Here is a 19,852-nt window from a genome sequence, read left to right as displayed (position 1 = left end):
CCCAAATACATTTCTTTTTTTTTTTTTTTGCAACTGAATGGCTGGAAAATGGAAATGAAGAGTTTACATATAGTACACATGGTACATGCATACACCTTCCCTAATGATTATATCTGATTTATTTATGGTGTATTGTCTCTATTATTAAGGTTATTGTAGCAGTCAATTGATATTGGGGGTCGGGCGGGGCGGGGGTCCCGAGACGTTGCCAAAGCATTTTCGGGGGTCCCCGACCAAAAAACGTTGAGAACCCCTGCTCTAGAGTTCCTCTGCTGAACACTTATTTTCTAAGCAGTAGATTGATTGATTGTTTATTTATTTCACCATTTATTTCACCATTTCACAATTGCATTTACAGCATGTTTACATTACATAATTCATGCATTTACAGCATGTTTACATTACATAATTCATGCATTTACAGCATGTTTACATTACATAATTCATTATATTCAACTCAGATTTATACAGAGTACTCTGTCTTCTTTCCCAAGTAGAATTAGCAAGGCTAATCAGTGAACAAAACCTACAGGGAAAACATGCATTTTCAGAAAACCTTCAGGAAAAGATCAGGAAAGCGCGAAGAGTTGGCCATTCATTTACATACAAAAACAACATAAATAGTAGGAAATACAAGGTTTCAGCCTGACTGTGATGATATAATGTCATAATGACTCATAGGAATAGACTATGTGACAACCGGTATAGTCTGGTGACCACCGGAGAGACGGGTGACAGCCGGGTATAGTCTGGTGACCGCCGGAGAGACGGGTGACAGCCGGGTATAGTCTGGTGACCACCGGAGAGACGGGTGACAACCGGGTATAGTCTGGTGACCACCGGAGAGACGGGTGACAACCGGGTATAGTCTGGTGACCGCCGGAGAGACGGGTGACAGCCGGGTATAGTCTGGTGACCACCGGAGAGACGGGTGACAACCGGGTATAGTCTGGTGACCACCGGAGAGACGGGTGACAACCGGTATAGTCTGGTGACCACCGGAGAGACGGGTGACAGCCGGGTATAGTCTGGTGACCACCGGAGAGACGGGTGACAACCGGGTATAGTCTGGTGACCACCGGAGAGGCGGGTGACAACCTGGTATAGTCTGGTGACCGCCGGAGAGACGGGTGACAACCTGGTATAGTCTGGTGACCACCGGAGAGACGGGTGACAACCGGGTATAGTCTGGTGACCACCGGAGAGACGGGTGACAACCGGGTATAGTCTGGTGACCACCGGAGAGACGGGTGACAGCCGGGTATAGTCTGGTGACCACCGGAGAGACGGGTGACAACCGGGTATAGTCTGGTGACCACCGGAGAGACGGGTGACAGCCGGGTATAGTCTGGTGACCACCGGAGAGACGGGTGACAACCGGGTATAGTCTGGTGACCACCGGAGAGACGGGTGACAGCCGGGTATAGTCTGGTGACCACCGGAGAGACGGGTGACAACCGGGTATAGTCTGGTGACCACCGGAGAGACGGGTGACAACCGGGTATAGTCTGGTGACCACCGGAGAGACGGGTGACAGCCGGGTATAGTCTGGTGACCGCCGGAGAGACGGGTGACAGCCGGAATGTAGACGGCACCTGGGTGAGCAGTATGGGTTAGCGCCCCAGCCTGTGTCCTCCGTGAGGAGGAAGCCCAACAAACCTCGGTGAGGCCTTTAGGAGGGCCATTATAATCCACCACTCCTGAATGGAGTGCCTGGTGCTGGGAGTCTGGTGCAACTCACAGATCCTGGGTCTGGTGAGAGCAGGAGTGGACCTGGTGAGACGTAGGAAGGGCCCGGACAGGAGTCAACCCACAGAGCCTAGTCCTTCCACGCGCCAGAATTTGGTTCTCCCAGTCCCGGCAGAGTAGTTCCGGAGCAACGGATTGTGTGGCCTTGCTCATTCCCTGATGGACTGATCGAGGGTAGCTACTGGGACTTAAGTCGGGATTTGATCAACCCCGGCTGGGTCACCTGAGTGAGGGGTATGATGTTGGTAGACCCGAAACCCCGTTGACCTCAGGAAACATCACTGAGGATACGTACCAGGTGCATCCATGCGATGTATTCTTTAGTAGTAGTAGTAGTCTGAAGAGGTGTGACACTGGCTCCATTATAACATGTAGTCTGAAGAGGTGTGACACTGGCTCCATTATAACATGTAGTCTGAAGAGGTGTGACACTGGCTCCATTATAACATGTAGTCTGAAGAGGTGTGACACTGGCTCCATTATAACATGTAGTCTGAAGAGGTGTGACACTGGCTCCATTATAACATGTAGTCTGAAGAGGTGTGACACTGGCTCCATTATAACATGTAGTCTGAAGAGGTGTGACACTGGCTCCATTATAACATGCCCTCTTTTCAATCACTGCAACATGGTGTTTTGGCCCGACGGCCTTCATCAGAACACAACCAGACATCTATTCCTTTTAAAAGAGCCTCATTGAAACAGACAAAGCAGACAAACTCCTGCACACAGACACACACACACACACACACACACACACACACACACACACACACACACACATTTGTAAAGTAAAGGTACCATGGTAAATAGTTGTCATGTGATGTGTGTGATTCCTACAGCTCGAACTCAGACTGTGTGTGTGTGTGTGTGTGTGTGTGTGTGTGTGTGTGTGTGTGTGTGTGTGTGTGTGTGTGTGTGTGTGTGTGTGTGTGTGTGTGTGTGTGTGTGTGTGTGTGTGTGTGTGTGTGTGTGTGTGTGTGTGTGTGTGTGTGTGTGTGTGCGCGTGTGTGTGCGTGTGCGCGCGTGCGAGAAGAGAGGGAGAGAAAGAGAGGTTATGCAGTAGACATCCTTATCAGGATTGAAAAGCAGCATACAACTATGCAGCCACACACAGTCACACACACACACAATCTATCTTTTTACTTTCTCTCTATTTGTTTCCATAACGTTCATTGTTGAGATGGTGTGTGCGTGCGTGCGCATGCGTGGTGTACATTTAAAGAAATACATGCATGAATAGTTTGAATGACGAGAAGGGAGGGAGACATGTTGAGACACAGATTGATAGAGAGACTGCACAGACAGACAGGAAGAGAGACATAGTTATGGACAGAAACAAACAGACAGGAGGAGACAGAAAGACAGATGAGGACAGGCGGACAGACAGAGAGGTGTATGCATCCTGGGTTCAATTTGTAAAAACAACCTTATGAATCCTTGATTCATAAGGTTGTTTTTTCATGGATATTTTTTTTGATAAGCCTAAGCCAGTTATTTGATGACTGGTGGAGTCACAAATTATCATCATCAAATGATTGGCTCAGGAATGCGTAAAAAACGAAAGAATCTTCATATTTTCGTAAAAAAAATAGTAGAAATGTTGATTTACAAGCTCAATGCATCGCAAAATAGAAACATATTTGAAAGATTTGACAAATCTTGAAATGTTAGGACACAGAGGTTAACATATCTGTAATCATTTATATATATATATGAATTGTTAAATTGGGCTATTATCAAACATAAAGGCATCCGTTTCCCAAAATAAAATGCATGTATTTTATTCAGCCTGACCAGATGAATGCAGCAAAAGTAGAGGCATGGAACCCTGGGTGTATCAACCCTGGGTGAACCCTGGGTGTATCACCATGGAACCCTGGATGTATCACCACTGGGTGAACCCTGGGTGTATCACCATGGAACCCTGGATGTATCACCACTGGGTGAACCCTGGGTGTATCACCATGGAACCCTGGATGTATCACCACTGGGTGAACCCTGGGTGTATCACCACTTCACCAGTGGGTGAACCCTGGGTGTATCACCCTGGGTGTATCACCACTTCACCAGTGATGTCAGAGAGAGCTGATAAGGAGTGCTTATATTTATACAGCTGGAAATTCTCTCTCTCTCATGTCACTGCCGTCTGTCCTCCTCCTTTTTCTATGGTTAAGTGCTTCCTTAGTTAGCTGCCGGTTAAGTGGAAATCCAACTTTTTGACGAAATGACAAAGCTGTAATCCAACATAACAATCTTGATCTGTTTAGTCTATCTCAAATGCAAGGCCCAAGACAGCTCAGGTTGTGAAGTCTGCTGTGTCACCAAGCCACCAGAGTATTTCCAAATGGAAGAAAAGCTGTGAATAAATATTGATAGGTGTCCATGACCATGATAGTGATTTAATAAATATTGATAGGTGTCCATGACCATGATAGTGATTTCTGATTTGGGGTCTTTACACTGGAATGGAGCAAATGTGCATATTGTTGTCACTGCAGGGCATAAATGTTAGGACCACAACCATAACGTTTCAGGACATGGAAAACATAACCTACGTTCCAATGGATCCAATCTAGTAATTATTTAGTCACAAGCCCTTGTTGGGTAAATCCTACAAATGAACACAATTTCTGTCCATCTCATATTCTGTGTCAAGGACCTCATATTCTTTCTATGATAAGCTTCAGATTGAGTTATCTTACCATTGGTGGCAAGTTAATTGTGATGTGATGTTTTTAGAGGGTGGACATTGTGACAACTGACAGATACAATTTTTTCCTCCCCAGTTTTCCTGTGCTGCTTCCAGTAGAGCGGTGAGCCCCCTGGTGGTGGTTCCAGGGGACTTCAGTCAACCAGCCAGCCCCAATGTCTGTCTGAATAACTCTGCAGCCAAACACAAACTGGGTCTGCGACACAAAGCCCACACCAAGAGGAAACCCGCTAGTGTAAGACACAAACACAGAGAGGGCGGAATAATGTCCATGGTTGCACTATGCTTTGCACTATGGTTTGCATTCCAACCAAACAGGATACCCACTGCGTTAATTATAACTCGCATAGCCAGACGATCAGAGAACTCCTACTACTGATACGTCTGGGGAAGGTTTGAATGGGCTTGGACGGCGGAACAACAAACCTACACACCCACTGCTTTGAAAAGCAATCCTGATTTCATTCCAATTTGAAGGACCACCCTATCGTGCATTATCCACACATTTCACACATAATGATTTTTTGCTAAATAGTTGATTTTACATTATTGAATCATGTATTGTGATGCGTATCGTATCGCTGTTAAAATGTATTGTTATTCGTTACAGATCTCTGATCGCCTATGCGAGACTAACTGCAACATCCTATAACTACCAATTAGCACTGATGTAGTGTGAATTAAAAGCCTGCATGTTCCTGGCAACAGAGGGCACATTGATAACCACATAGTAACTATACTGGTTAATAAAACTCATTCACAACTTGTGGCTGGGTAAACCTACTGCTTACCCACTTTCTGACGTTGCGACATCTCTCTAAATGAGTACAGTATGTAAAATAAATACAGCACATTTAGCCATTGCCTACAGTTTTGTGGTGCACTGTTTTTAGAATTGCAATACTTGTACAGCAGGCCCTGTATGTTGAATAATGAAATGGTTGCTAATGGCATCAACGTCTTTTCTCCATGCAGAGGGTGGAGCTGAGAATTGAGGGAGACTCATTGATGGACGAGACACTGAGCACTTCCATAGCTGAGTCAGTTGAGGAGAGAGATGAGCAGGAGAGGGGAGGTCTGTGCTTCAATCAAATCATTATGTGTTTCTCTGGTTTTTCTGTAATACCAAAAATCTATATTTGATCTGAAACTGTAAAGAAAATACAATCCTGTGATTGTGAATACCTTAACACATTTTATGGAAGCTGTCAAATCTGGAACTGTCCCAGCTGCAAATCTGTAGACACCTTCCAATCTAATTCATGCCATTGCTCCTGCTAAGGACCTAGAAACCTACCTAACCTAATTCTATTACAAAGATTACACGACTCTCTGGAAATTCGAAGTTCGTTCAAGGCATATCTTCACGACAGAAAGTGTCCGAGCAGATAACCTGCAGGGTTGTTCCAGGTCTATATTTCCTTTAGGCCAAATAATACAAAACAATAAAGTAACCATAATTATGAAGCTATTTGTAGCCACCAAAAATGACTAGAAACTTGTCTTCCTATGGAATGATAGAGCTTCTGTTCTGTTGTGTTCTATACTCTTCTATCTTGGTTTGTTTTGTTCATGTTTGATTGATTGATTGAAATATTTATTAACAGTTTGCAGAATTACATTACATTTCAAGCACAAACTCAATACAAAGGCTGTTAACTGTGAGTGGACGACCCAATTAAGCATTACACTTGTTTACAAGAGGGTCCACCATGTTCAATTCATCAAAACATTTAGAGACGTACAAATAGACACTTGTATATAGACAAAGAACAGAACAGGAATTCATCATAATGTCATAATTATCATGTCTGTTCAATTCTATTCTATACTGTCATAGCCAATGACATCTATTTTCAAAACTGTTTTTTGTTCTCCTCCTCTCAAATTTCAAATATGAACCCTGCCTATAACCTACCGTACGTTGACCACAAAGTGACTCTCATATCTTGCCTGGTAGATTTGAATGGCGAGCAGCTGAGAATGACAGCGGAGGAAGAGAGGGAACGACCAGAGCATTCCACACGATCCCCGTTGAGAGATACAGAGGAAGACGAGGGAGAGGAGGATGAGTTAGGAGCAGGACCGGATGTTTCTCACGCCCCAGACGCTTCCTCTGCTCTCCTCTCTGACAGCGAGAAACGTCTCCCCGAGGAGGAAGCTCCAGACGGCCAGCCCCTGGCCTCACCCTCCACCAGGGCCTCAAGGTGATTCAGCCCTGGAAGATCAGGTTGTGTTGTGCGTTTGTGATGCAGAGAAGACACCCATAACTCTTGAGAGTGTACATTTTCAGAGTTACAGGCATGTAAGGGTCAAATTTGAACCCTCTCAAGGAACCCTGAGGGTCACGGGACCCCACTTTGAGGACCAAAGTGGTGTCCCGTCACCAACAGGGCTGGATGCAATCTCTCCCGATCCCGACGACCTTTGCTGCGTGTCACTCCTCATCTCTCTCTCCTAATTTCATCGGTCTACTGTTCTATAAATAAAGGCATAAAAGAGCCTCAAAACAAAAGAATGACATGAGTTTTAATGTGCGGTGGGGGGAGTACGGGGGAGAGTGAGCTAGCAATGTACACCTCCTGCCTTCCGTGCTTACCTAAACTATCGCTACTCTCGATTACTTACTTACTTTTTAGAGTAAGTAAGTGAAGAAAATCATGAAAGTGAGGGTAGAGAGGGGGGAGAGATTGCACGCAGCACTGTTGGTGAGGTGGGAATTGAACCCTTGAGACACAAGAGTTCCAACATGTTTAGTGAAAATGTAACCACACAGTTTGTGTGCAACATTCATTTGACCCGTCTTGCCATTCTCCACTCCCAGCAGTGTAGTCCGGCAGCCGACAAGCTTCTTTTGTTTAAAGTGGGAAATTTCAAACTAGGGGGTTTTCATGATTCTGAATCCATTCCAAGCATTAAAAACACTCCTTGGGCTAAAAACGGCCATTGCAATCATGACAAATGTGATTAGGTCAGCACAAATGTAATGAGGTCAGCACATTTTGGGCACATTTGGGCAAATGGTAAATGGTGCATTTATATAGCGCCTTTATCCAAGGTGCTTTACATAGATTGTGCATTACATTCACCCATTCACACACACATTCATACACCGATTGCAGCGGAAGCCATGCAAGGTACCAACCAGCACATCGGGAGCAATTTGGGGTTCAGTGCCTTGCCCAAGGACACTTCGACATGTAGCCAGGAGGAGCCGGGCAAGTGGCTATGGCTGTTTTTAGCCCAAGGAGTGTATTTTGTGCAAAACTAATGCTTGGAATGGATTCAGAATCATGAAAACCCTCTAGTTTGACATGTCACATGCTACTTAAAGCAAAAGGAAATTTTGACATCTTTGCCTGCCATAGGATGTTAATGGTAGGGTCACAAGAAACCCCTATAAGAAAATGCCCAATACTGACAGCCGGTCAGCAAGTAGATTCATGAATGTATGTATATAGACAATATTTTAGGCTATATACCAAATTTGCCACCCGCTGGACTAGTGTGACAATTCCTTGTTCTCTTCTGCACCCTGTAGGCTCACCCCAGAGCCCCCTACCTGTCAGAGAGAGTATCTGCTGGACGCCCCAACCAGCCTCACTTACAGAGGAAGTGTGGGGGAGAGAGACTCCCCACTGGGGCTATCTGAGGGAGAAGATGACGATGGGGTCCTGGGTAATATCGGAGGGATGGAGAGTGGGCAGGAAGAGGAGAGTTCCTTCTTACAGGAGGTGCTGAGCTCCTTGAAGACCCCACTCACCTCCTGCTCACTGGGCCTGGAGGCCGGCAGCATCATCCTACGTGTGGATGAAGAGAAACAGGAGAGTGAGGAGGAGGAGGGGTCGGAGGATGCGCTGGAGGTGCTGGAAGCAGAGCATGATGTGGAGATTGAAGATGATGGGATGGTGAAAGAGGTGGATGCTGTTTTCCCCAGCTCCCTGACCTCCACTTTGACCCCACCCGCCCAGGAACAAGACGACGTGGTTCTGGATGAGACAACGCCTTCCTGTCAAGCTGTTGGGGAAGAGGAGGAAGAAGAGGGCGGTACCAAAGAAGAAGAAGAGAAAGCCTTGGTGGGACAGTTCAGAGGTCATGATGTAAGTATTGCTAAGAATCATCCGTAATATTATATAGTGGTTAGTCTGGTTAGTTAACCCATCCTATCCGTCCTATCAAATAATTACGTCCGATGCCCAGGACGGAGATTAATCAGAAGACGGAGAATTACTTGTTTGATAACAGAGCGCACCACTCCACAGTCTAGGAGCGTCTATTTAAACATTCGATCATTTCCGGTTGGGCTGTCACCCAAAGTGTTCCCCCTCCATTTTAATGGATGGGATTAAAAATCTAAAAACGTGAATAACTCTGAATCTAAATCAATGATTCCAAACACAAAAGATTGTGTTTTTAACGGCCCATCGCGGTCCCGTTGCTAGTTGTGTTAGAAGTAAGCATACCTCCGGTGGCCGGCGATCCTCCCGCGGGGGTTTTGGTTTAGATGCTATGCTACTGCACAAAACAAGATGTGTCACCTTGAAATGGGCTCTGAAGCTGCAAATCGTTGGGCACACTGATTTACTGGTTCCAACTGACCCTGGGCGATTAGAGTGTTAACAGCGTATTTATATTGAATACAGGTACTTGTAATCTTTAATGATTTTGTTTTGTTTATGTATTGTAGACCAAACTTCTGGCAAGCCAATAAAATCTCCTCAACTCTCGTATTTCTCTCTTCTCACCTCTTTATCTCCCGCTTCATGCTTCTCTGTTCCTTTTCATTTTCCCTTTTAGGAAGAAGAGGATGAAGAGGAGAAACTGGAGGCCCGGGAAGTCACCCCTGGGCATGACACCAGAGAGGAAGAGGATGACCCGTTTACGACGGGAAGTAACGGAGCCGAGAGCGACGGAGAGAATGAAGTGAATGAAGTTTCTGATCCAGAAAAAGAGTCAGAGGAGGAGGAGGGGGCGGAGGAGGAGGAGGAAGAGGAGGAGAAGAAGCATCAGCGGCAGGAGGAGGCGGAGAAGGTGGCAGCTTGGGAAGAGAGGGATGGGAAAGAAAGTGTGGAGGAGGATATGGGAGTTGAGGAAGATGAGGGTGAGGAAGAGGAGAGGGAAGAGCAGATGATGGTGACGGTTCCTGATCAAACGATGGTCGGAACTCCAACAGCAGCGTCGGTGGCAGACGAAGCGCTGGATGGCGCGTGGGAAGAGGACACTGCGGCAGCCACAGAGCACATGGACCAAACCCTGATCCACCCGGAGCCGTGTGACCAGCCCTCCTCCACAGAACCAGAGTACCAAGCCACTTCCAACAGAAGCTCTGCGGATGAAGAGGAGGGAGACTATGAAGGAGTGGAGATGGAGAGAGGGATGGAGCAGAAACCAGACATGGACATGAACCGACTGGATGTGGAGCCAACTGACCAGGCAGGTCAACAGGATGTGGACCAAGCGAGTGTGGGAATGTCGCATCCAGATCTGAACACCCCGGAAGAAGACCAAAGTGATCCAGAGCAACTTGCTGTGGAACCAGCAGCCACAGAGCAAGCCACTGTTTCCTCCCGACCTCCCTCTTTCTCTTTTCCAGAATCACATGGCTATTCCGAGACTGAACCACAGGAGGAGAGTGAGACCCGTGTTCCCAGCACACCCGATAATGACACCAGTAATACTGCCATTGTCGATACCAATTCTGTCTCTCCCAGCTCACAGCAAGCAGTGACTCCAGCTCAGCAGTCGACTGGAGGAGAAATCGACAACACAGCGACAGAGCGAGACACAGTAAAGCGGTCCTCTAGTGGTGCCAGCATGGAGGAGGACGCAGCAGGTCTCGGAGACAAAGAAGCAGGAAAACGGTCTCCCACTGATGCCGAAACCATAGTGGAAGCTCCACAGTCCTCCGGTCCCCCAACTAACACAGAAGAAATGGTCAAACAGACATCCGCTGGGTCGGACCAGAGCAAAGTTCGATTCACTATCGCCCCCGCCTGGCAGAGATCACTCTCTACAGGAGGAGGAAGCCCAGACGAGCCTGTTGTTCCTCCGTCTCCATCGTCCCCTACACCCTGTCCTTCCTCTGACTCCTCCTCATCTCAGTCCAACCCTCTCGCTAAAGTAGAGCCAGTGAGTTCGACTAAGGTGGAGGTTGTGTTGAGCCCTACCAGTAAGATGAGGAACATAACCGCCATCCCTGGTAAAAACCAGACCTCTACCATTGCAGCCACAGAAGGTAAAAAGATTTGATTGTTTGCTCAACTGTGTTTCGTTTTAGTTAATACTTTGTGTATTTTTGTGTTTCTTGTGTCAACAATGTGGCTCATTTGCCATCAGATCAAATAATAAAAGTAGAGCCACACAGTATGTATACTATAGGTCCCTTTGCCAAACTCTCATTACAGAGAGTGATGTTTCGACGCTATGGTCTTCTTCAGACTCACACACAGTGAGTCTGAAGAAGAGCATGAGCTCAAAAAATCAAAGTTTGGCAAAGCTACAGTGTGCGGTTCTACTTTTATTCTTTGAATTCACTTCGGAGCCAGCACCGCCAAGACTCTTCCAACCTCTTGGCCCAAGAGGTTGTTGGTGTGTCTCTATCATCCCAGCAGTCGGTTTGTTAGGCAAAAGATGGTCACAGACACGCTTGTGTTTGTATTTTATACACTTAACTAACATAAAGCTTTTCCAAATCTCTATCCTAAAGAAAGTCCAGTTAAGGGGGAGAGCCCATTTGGAGTTCGGCTGAGGAGGACAGTAGTTTTGCACCGCTTCAGCTCAGAGGAAGAGAACACAGAGGTAATAATGATAATCACAATAATAATAATACTAGTCAGGACAACACATGAATGAAATTACAAAACAAATATTTGCAATGAATATAAAATGAGCAATACATTTATTTGTTTTGGTGATGAATGGATCTGTTTTTCGGTACTCAGAGGGAAAACACTGCATCTCCAATACCAAATAAGAGGCCTTCCCATACTTACCCCCATAGTGCATAAAAGCAAATCCAAAAACAATAGGTGGTAGCTGGGGTTGTGGAAATTGAGAAATAGTTCCTAGGATAGCAACAAAAGCATGAGACAACACAGCAAATTGTTTAAATAAGGCATGTGTGGCCCGGGCGGCTGGCGTAGCCGTCTGGGCACCTTGGCTGGTAATCCAGTCTGGCAGTGTGCCACGGGTTCGACTCCCGATCCCGACGGCCTTCACTGCAGGTCACCCCCCATCTCTCTCCCCATTTCCTGTCAGCCTACTGTCTCTATCTCTCTATAAAAAAAAATACAAATTAAGGCGAAAGCCACAAAACATTTTTTTTAAATAAGGCATGTGTGTATGTAATTGATTGAGAATAGAAGAGTGCAGCTGAGGCTGACCAATGGTCGACCGCCAGCAACTGGAAAGAGTTTCCTGACCGCTCATTTGTACCCAGGCATCACACGTTGTGAGCTTGTAGATTGGAAAGAGATTTGTGTAGATGGGGAAAAAGCTATCCGAGTGCAGTTGTAAGTTGTAACCCAATTCCGTTTCTCTAAGAATACAGGGTTTAAGTGGTTCATTGGTTGGAGAAATCTTGTGGTATTCACCAATGGAGGGTGAGGTTTCATGTCTGTATTTTTTATTGATTTTACTCTCACCTTCAGCCTGCTGTTGAGCTGCCAGCACAACCAGCTACAAATAAGGCTGCTCCGCCACATCCAGTCAGTGCTAAGCCTTCACTGAGTCAGCCAGTCGCCATCAAGCCTGCCCTACCACGGAAGCCAGAGGTACATGGAGAGAAACCCAAGTGTACCCCAGGTATGCACACACACACACACACACACACACACACACACACACACGGTTCTCATTTTGGGCGGGAACCCCTTTTGGTGTTAGCATTATGTTATGCTTTAGCTATTGAAAAATAGCAGATCTACAAGCTCATAGTGCGCCACTCGGTGGCGCGCTACGAGCTTGTAGGTCTGCTATTTTTGAAAAATCGAAGAACGACTGACATAGAAACATAGCTTTTTCAGATAACTGTCAGGATGTAGAAGACATTTTTAGAATCTGATCTCAGGTCAAAATGGGTTAAAGGCCTCATTGTGCACCACGGTATACAAAATCGACCCACGAACAGGGAATGAACAACCAATATTGTCTGTCAAGTTTACAGAGTGTTCTTGACTTGATTTATTTTTTGCTGTGTTGTTGCTTTAGACGTGACATCACCTCGTGGTGTTCCTGCCGGTTCAGATCCCCCCAGCTGGATCTCTGTGGCCAGACAGAAACAGAGGATCTACAAAGATGGCTCGCTGGAAGAGACCACGCTCAGGAAGGTCAGGCGCTTTCACAATCAGAAGCAGAAATGTTTGGCAGAGTCAGCCCAATGTCAAATGTCACTTAACAAATTCAGGACTGTGTGTGTGTGTGTGTGTGTGTGTGTGTGTGTGTGTGTGTGTGTGTGTGTGTGTGTGTGTGTGTGTGTGTGTGTGTGTGTGTGTGTGTGTGTGTGTGTGTGTGTGTGTGTGTGTGTGTGTGTGTGTGTGTGTGTGTGTGTGTGTGTGTGTGTGTGTGTGTGTGTGTGTGTGTGTGTGTGTGTGTGTGTGTGTGTGTGTGTGTGTACACCCAATACAAATTGACCGCTACAATAACCTTAATAATAGAGAAAATACATCATATATAATCATTAAGGAAAGTTTCTGCATGTACTATGTGTTATATGTAAACTCTTAATATCCATTGTCCAGACATTCAGTTGCAAAAAAAATTAATGTTTTTTTTCTTTTCTTTTTTTTTAATAATCTGGGGACCCCCCCAAAATAATGTGGTGACCCCCAGGTTGAGAACACCTGCTGTAGACCATACATTCAGACAGTCAAATTATGTAATATTATACTGTATGACAGTGTCATCTGTATATATTGTTTTTACCTTTTGCTGTGTGGTTCTGCTAACATGAATCTATCACGGCACAAACGAAAGCCAAACCTTGTTGTAGACAAATCTCACTTTCGTCCCTGGTGGCCTGGACATTTTCTGTTTTTTATTCAAGCTGCCTAATTAGGGACTGTTTAGCACACCAGCTGAATGCGGTAAGCTACTGTACCTGGCAGAAAAGAATACCTAGCAGCAGTCTGGGTCAACAGGACCCCGGGGAGAGTTGAGATCTGTTTAGAACACCGGCACACACCTTTCTACATTTGTACCTGTATGATTAAGTGCTGCATAAAGCCTTCTTGATTCTCGGTTTTATTTGGAAAAGGGAAAGTAGAACATATAATTATTGAGGGGAAAATACTGGCCCTGCAGAGTTAATGTTATGAACACTAGCACTGTCTCTGGAGGTGAGAACCACTGCCGGACAAACAAAATGCGCACGCACACAACAACAACCTGCCCAAACTGGTTCATTATGTTTCCAGGAGGAGCCAGAGAGGAAATCTTCCTTGCCGCTGTATGTCAGCTCAGCTGCCTGCAGGGACCACTCCAAGACACCAGAGCTCACCAGCAAAGGTTAGGATGTGCAGCACACATGGAGTACACCACATAAACATTGACTTCTCCCTCCTACACACGCACGCACGCATGCGGGGCCCAGCAAAATATCGCTTCCAGCCCGCATCCTTGTTGTGGGCAATGAAGCTCTGAGAAGGAAGTGAAGTGATCACATGACTGGGCTGCGCCATGACACTTTCATGGACACTTTCATGGGAGCCAAACTACCCGGAGGTTACTTTCATGGGAGCCAAACTACCCGGAGGTTTGGCAGAATGCACTGGAGTCAATGAGAGCTCAGTGACCAGCTCATGAACAAACATTATTTATGAACAATTGAGACCTTTTGTAAAGTAATCACTTCTGGAAAATAACAGAAGACATGTAACACATTATTGTCTGCTGTGTTGTTATTCAATGTGTACACTGTGTAATTTTTTTAGAGGTATGGTATCTAAAGAGCACAAAGTACCTTTCTGAACGCACCAAGTATCGCGAGACTTCCCAGCCAGAAACGATACCTGCTGCTGTTTAGATCCTCAGATAAAATTATATACTGTGCACATCGAAAAGTAAGTGATTAGAAAACAACCTGTGATATGTCTTCTGTTATTTTCCAGAAGTGATTACTTTACAAAAGGTCTCAATTGTTCATAATGTTTTTGTCTCCACCAGGCCGAAGGCATGGGGAGAGAGTATGTTTTGCACTCCGTCCGTCCGTCCGTGTGTCCGTGTGTCCGTCCGTCCGTGTGTCCGTCTGTGAACAGCTAATCTCTGGCACCGTTTACCTGGTCAATGCCAAATTTTGCACACACACTCCCTGGATGCCAACGATGAACCTCTGCCCCAGAATTTCCAGAACGGCCTGTTATAGCGCCACCAGGAGGCCGCTTTGTGCAAAACAAGTTTTTGGACAGTACACCTACAGATTTTGTCCAAACATCACACAAATTGGTACACAGTCTCTCTAGAGCCATTCAACGAAACAGGTCTTTCAGATTTCTCAGACTCCATCCTGATTGGCTAAGATTGGCTTCCAAAGTTCGCAGGAGTGCTCAGTTTCAAACAAAATGCTGCAAATCATGAACACATCGTGTGATTTCCGTAAAATTGTGCACGCACATTCCCACTAGGCCGAGGAAGAAATGCCACGTGAACATTTTCAACTCAGCCTCATGGTGGCGCTATAACTGGCCGAAAAGTGTTTTTACCTCTAACTGCATAGATCTGTGGATAACTTTGTATGCCAACTCCCTAGAGGCCAAGGAAAAACCTTTGCCTGGAATTTTTCACATCTGCTCTTTATAGCGCCACCAGGAGGCCGACATATGTAAAACACATTTTCTAATATTACTCCTTCAGATTTTATCTAAATTTCACGCAAATCAGTACACATGCTCTCCATAGTCATGTGATCAAGACGGGTTTGTTTGATTTCTCATAATCCACCCTCATTGGCTACGATTGGCTTCTAAACTTTTCAGGAGTAGCGTTTTGTACAAATCGCCACAACTACTCAACGCAGCGTCCGATTGCGGTGAAACTGTGCATGCATATTCCCACTAGGCTGAGGAATAAATGCCACTTGACAGTTTTCAAATCAGCCTCATGGTGGCGCTACAACAGGCCAAGCCGCGTCACACACACACACACAGACACACACACACACACACACACACACACACACACACACGTTTATATATTACTCCTAAACATTTTGCCAAACATCACACACACTGGTGGAGACCTGTGCCCAGAAGGGCACTTTTTCTAGTTATGAGCTGGTCCAGCCGGCTCCATTCACTGCCATGTATTCATTGCACTTCCGGTGTGAGTTTGGCTCCCATGAAAGTGTCCATGAAAGTGGCATGGTGCAGCCCAGTCACGTGACCACTTCCCCTCCTTCTCAGAGCTTCCTTGGTTGTGGGGCAGGTAGGACCCGGAGAGACACAGATCAATCACTTTGCTAGAGTGACATGACGAGCTTCTAAACAGTGACTTTTCCATACTAGTACTACTTCAATGGTGCAGATTTTCTCGGTTCATAACAGAAGGACTTTAGAAGGAAGGATTTTATTATCTGGACTTTCTATCAAACAATCAAGTATCAAGCAAATGTGCACGGCTGATGGCGCTGATGGCGCACAGAACCGTGGATGCATAACAGCCAAGCACTGGTCATTTAATTAAGCCACATACACATTTATATAATCTATGAGGTTTCAATTTTAATTGGGTGTCTAGCTGGTCATGTCATGATTTTATTTATTTATTATTTATATATCACTAGTAAATTGTAATGCATCTACGACCTAAGCTTGCAGATCAGCTATTTCCAATGAACAGATTTAATAATTTATTCTTTCATAAACATGAGGTCGTTTACATAATGTCCTTCCCTATAAACAACAAAATGCTTTTGTTGCAAACACAAACTCTTTATGATAAATATGAAATGAAATAAAAATGACGAACTATAATGTGTCACATGAGAATTTGGTCTCCTATAGCAAATAATTCTGTAAACAAATACAACATATGACTGACAGTCCCACATATACTGTAGGCAGGTAAGAATCTACCGCCAGATGAAGAATGCTTGAGAGTGAATGACAGGCACAGACAAGCATGAAGCAGACAGCCGGGGGGCGCTGTTGCTCTGAACTGCTCATAGTGAAATCAATTGATGGCATGAGGCCAGGCAACTGAGTAGGATGAACTCAGAGCTAATACACAGTTTCTCTGTTTAAAAGAAGAGACCTTGAACAATGAAAGAGATCCTATTCTATGAAAAAGCTCTTGTTTTCTGTTTGAAAAGAGACTGTTTCTAGTCTCCAGATAACATTTTATAATTAAATGTCCTAAAATGCCACCAACATTCAAGCATAGGTGACCTGACCTGCACAAAACAATACAATCATTTCTACCGGCACGTGGCACCTGTAACATTTGATTATACCTATTATGCAGTTATTATCCAATTTCCACTATGTATCACAGCTGATGTATTTAAGCAGTCACTGAGTCACACCTGGACTGAGTCCAAACTTAAATGGACTTGGAGCTGGATGTGACTGCACACTTGTTATCAAATGAATCAACACACACAGAATAAGTCAATCATCTCCACACACTGAGGCTGTCCATCAGCTGGTAGTATCGTCTTGCTACAACCACATGCACCGAGTGGAACGGCCAGATGGGAACCGTGAGGTTCCCACCAGTCGAAGTGTCCTTGAGCAAGATACTGAACCCCTAATTGCTCCCGATGTGCAGGTTGGTGCCTTGTATAGTTTCCTCTGCCATTGGTGTATGAATGTGTGTGTGAATTGGTGAATGTAATGCACAATCTTTGTAAAGCGCTTTGGATAAAAGTGCTATATAAATGCACCATTTACCATTTACACAAATCTTTATTTTATACATTTTATAGCAATATAGTTGTATTGTATAAGGTTGTCTGTCCAAGTTCCAGTTCTTAAATTAGCCATTGATTATGTTCTTGGCTTAGAAAATAATTGGTCTAAGACCTTACTTGCTGACCCATAATTCTGTGTGTGTGTGTGTGTGTGTGTGTGTGTGTGTGTGTGTGTGTGTGTGTGTGTGTGTGTGTGTGTGTGTGTGTGTGTGTGTGTGTGTGTGCGTGTGCGTGCCGTTTCCATCGCCCACAGGGAGTTCATTGGAGACCACCAAGCCCACAACACCTGTGGAGAAAGAAGGGAGGAGAGCTTTCTCTTCTCCAACACCTGTGCCACCTCAGCCAGCAAAATCCCAGTCACACCCAGCCCCCATAGCTCCCAAACCCTTGTCCCAACCTACCCCATCCCAAAGAGCCCTCTCTGCCCCTACTCCGGTCCCAGTTTCCCCTAGAGTTTCTCCCTGCGTAAGCTCCCCATCCCTCGCCAAAACCCCCCCTTCAACCAAGACACCACAGCCTCAAACCTCCGCACAACCCAATCAAAGACCCCTAGGCCAGTCGAGTTCTACACTTTCCTGCCCTCCTTTTTCAAACCGATCAACCCTGGCACAATCTGGTACAATTCCATCCAGAGCTGCAGGACACTCCAGCCCTACCCAGCCATCCCAGCCTCAGGATGAGCCTCCCTGGATGGCCCTAGCCAAGAAGAAGGCCAAAGCTTGGAGTGAGATGCCTCAAATTGTCCAGTGATCACTTGGTAAAAGTTATGTCCAATGTTAGACTGAACTCTGGCACAAGTTTGCAAAGCAAAAGGCCTCAGAGGGTCAAATGTGGGCTTAAGTGATCAAGAGGAAGAGGAAAGCAGAACAAAATAATTGTACTCTTATGTAACCATACACAAGATGTAACGATTAAGAAACCTTGAACGAGTCCCGAACCAAACTGATTTGCACTCCTATAGCGTTTATATCTGTTAATATCCACTTATTTGCTTTTCTACTATCTTCAGAATTCGTCGGATTGGTACCCAGTACCTGCCTAACCCCTCAGTCACATGACTGAGCATACACCTAGTTAAATTATGTTTATTTTATCACATTGTACTTTCTTTGATAAGATTACATAATAGGGTCGATGTCATTTCTGAAATTACCTGCCAGGACCCAAATTGCCTGCTTGTGTACATGCGTGACAAAACTATCAAAACGTTGTTGTGTGTCTGAGTGAGAGACTACATTCTGACTGAGTTTTGAGGTGTGAGAACCCATGGCCAAATGCATTCTCACACACCTGAAAATGTGTTTACGTTTCAATAATTATGCACAGTTCACAATGTGTGAGATTAGCACAGATTTCACAGAAAGAAGGATGGGAATCATTATTTTGTACAGAGTATGTATTATTCACACTTGAGTTTTTAGAATGACAGGGAAACTTAAAAATGAGATGATTTATTGATTCATCTTTGACATCAGAACGAGTTGACAAGAGGGCACGTGTCTTTCCTGACTGTCTTCTTCTTCTTCTACAGTATGTAAGCCTCTCTTTATCTTAAGGCCATGACACTTGGACATTTTAAGGACAATGTTGTCCACTTTTCCAATTGCCACCGGCATCATGGATGGGGTTTATGAAAGGAAAAAGAGTCTTTAACTTTCCTATGATTTTATTTTTATTATTATTATAATAATAATAATTATTATTATTATTACATTTATTGTATTTTTTCACAAAAAACAAAACAGAATATTTCACAAATTAAAAAAAATATTAAACAATAATGAAAAATATTTGGATTAGCTCATCTACAAGCTCAAAGCGCTTCACAAACCTATTTTCCCTATTTTTGAAATACAGTAAAGTGATTAATTGATCATGTCAGGTTTGGTAGCCTCTGATCCACAACAACTGAAACTTGTCCTTGTACAGTGGTACTTTCATAGAAAATATAATTATTATTCCATAACTCATCACACGTGACAGCCGAGAGTAGACTAAACTATTGATATCAATCATCTTAATGATGTGCTGAGTATTCAGAACACATTTCAGACTGTCAATATAAAGTATGTTCTGTTTCTTTGTTGGACAACTATGTATGGAATAGTTGTCTGTGGGCCTGCAAAACATAATTGAAAGTGCAGGTTTAACATTGATATTGTAAAATGTTTTTTATTATACTATGATAATTTGCTACATGTGGACAATGGGAGACATCTGTTACAACTACTACTCAATTATAAACAACCCAAGTAATTGCATTTGAAAATACAAATTGGGGCAATACAGTAGTTTGGTGCAGGGTCCAATTCATAATTTAAGGAAAGCCAATTTATTAACTTAATTTTCTATCTGTAAGTAGGCGTACCTTTCTCTGTCTCTATTACAGGAACTAGTATGTTTTATGCATTTTGTTTTATTTTTGTATTGCCTTTGATAATTTCTCTTGTACATAAAATGTTCAGTAAAGAACAAATTTCAGCATA

At 44.5% G+C, this 19,852-nt stretch overlaps 1 protein-coding gene across 4 annotated transcripts in view; it reads left to right on the top strand.

Annotated features, from left to right (window-relative positions):
* LOC306929015 (uncharacterized protein) overlaps positions 1 to 19,852 on the top strand; it is a 60,909-nt gene extending 41,057 nt beyond the window's left edge. For all 4 annotated transcript variants that reach the window (XM_079509349.1, XM_079509351.1, XM_079509352.1 and 1 more), the window contains 10 exons: positions 4,539 to 4,697; positions 5,438 to 5,537; positions 6,423 to 6,669; positions 8,004 to 8,562; positions 9,260 to 10,697; positions 11,169 to 11,260; positions 12,112 to 12,265; positions 12,671 to 12,789; positions 13,876 to 13,966; positions 17,620 to 19,852. In XM_079509349.1, the coding sequence (XP_079365475.1) occupies positions 4,539 to 4,697; positions 5,438 to 5,537; positions 6,423 to 6,669; positions 8,004 to 8,562; positions 9,260 to 10,697; positions 11,169 to 11,260; positions 12,112 to 12,265; positions 12,671 to 12,789; positions 13,876 to 13,966; positions 17,620 to 18,116 (3,456 nt within the window). In that variant the 3' untranslated portion in view covers positions 18,117 to 19,852. The remainder of the gene's footprint in view (positions 1 to 4,538; positions 4,698 to 5,437; positions 5,538 to 6,422; positions 6,670 to 8,003; positions 8,563 to 9,259; positions 10,698 to 11,168; positions 11,261 to 12,111; positions 12,266 to 12,670; positions 12,790 to 13,875; positions 13,967 to 17,619) is intronic.

This window comes from Electrona antarctica (genome assembly GCF_951216825.1).
Source record: "Electrona antarctica genome assembly, chromosome: 1".
In the NCBI taxonomy this organism is placed as follows: domain Eukaryota; kingdom Metazoa; phylum Chordata; class Actinopteri; order Myctophiformes; family Myctophidae; genus Electrona; species Electrona antarctica.
The sequence above is the reverse complement of the archived record's forward strand: the minus strand, read 5'-3'. Positions and strand labels throughout refer to the sequence as shown.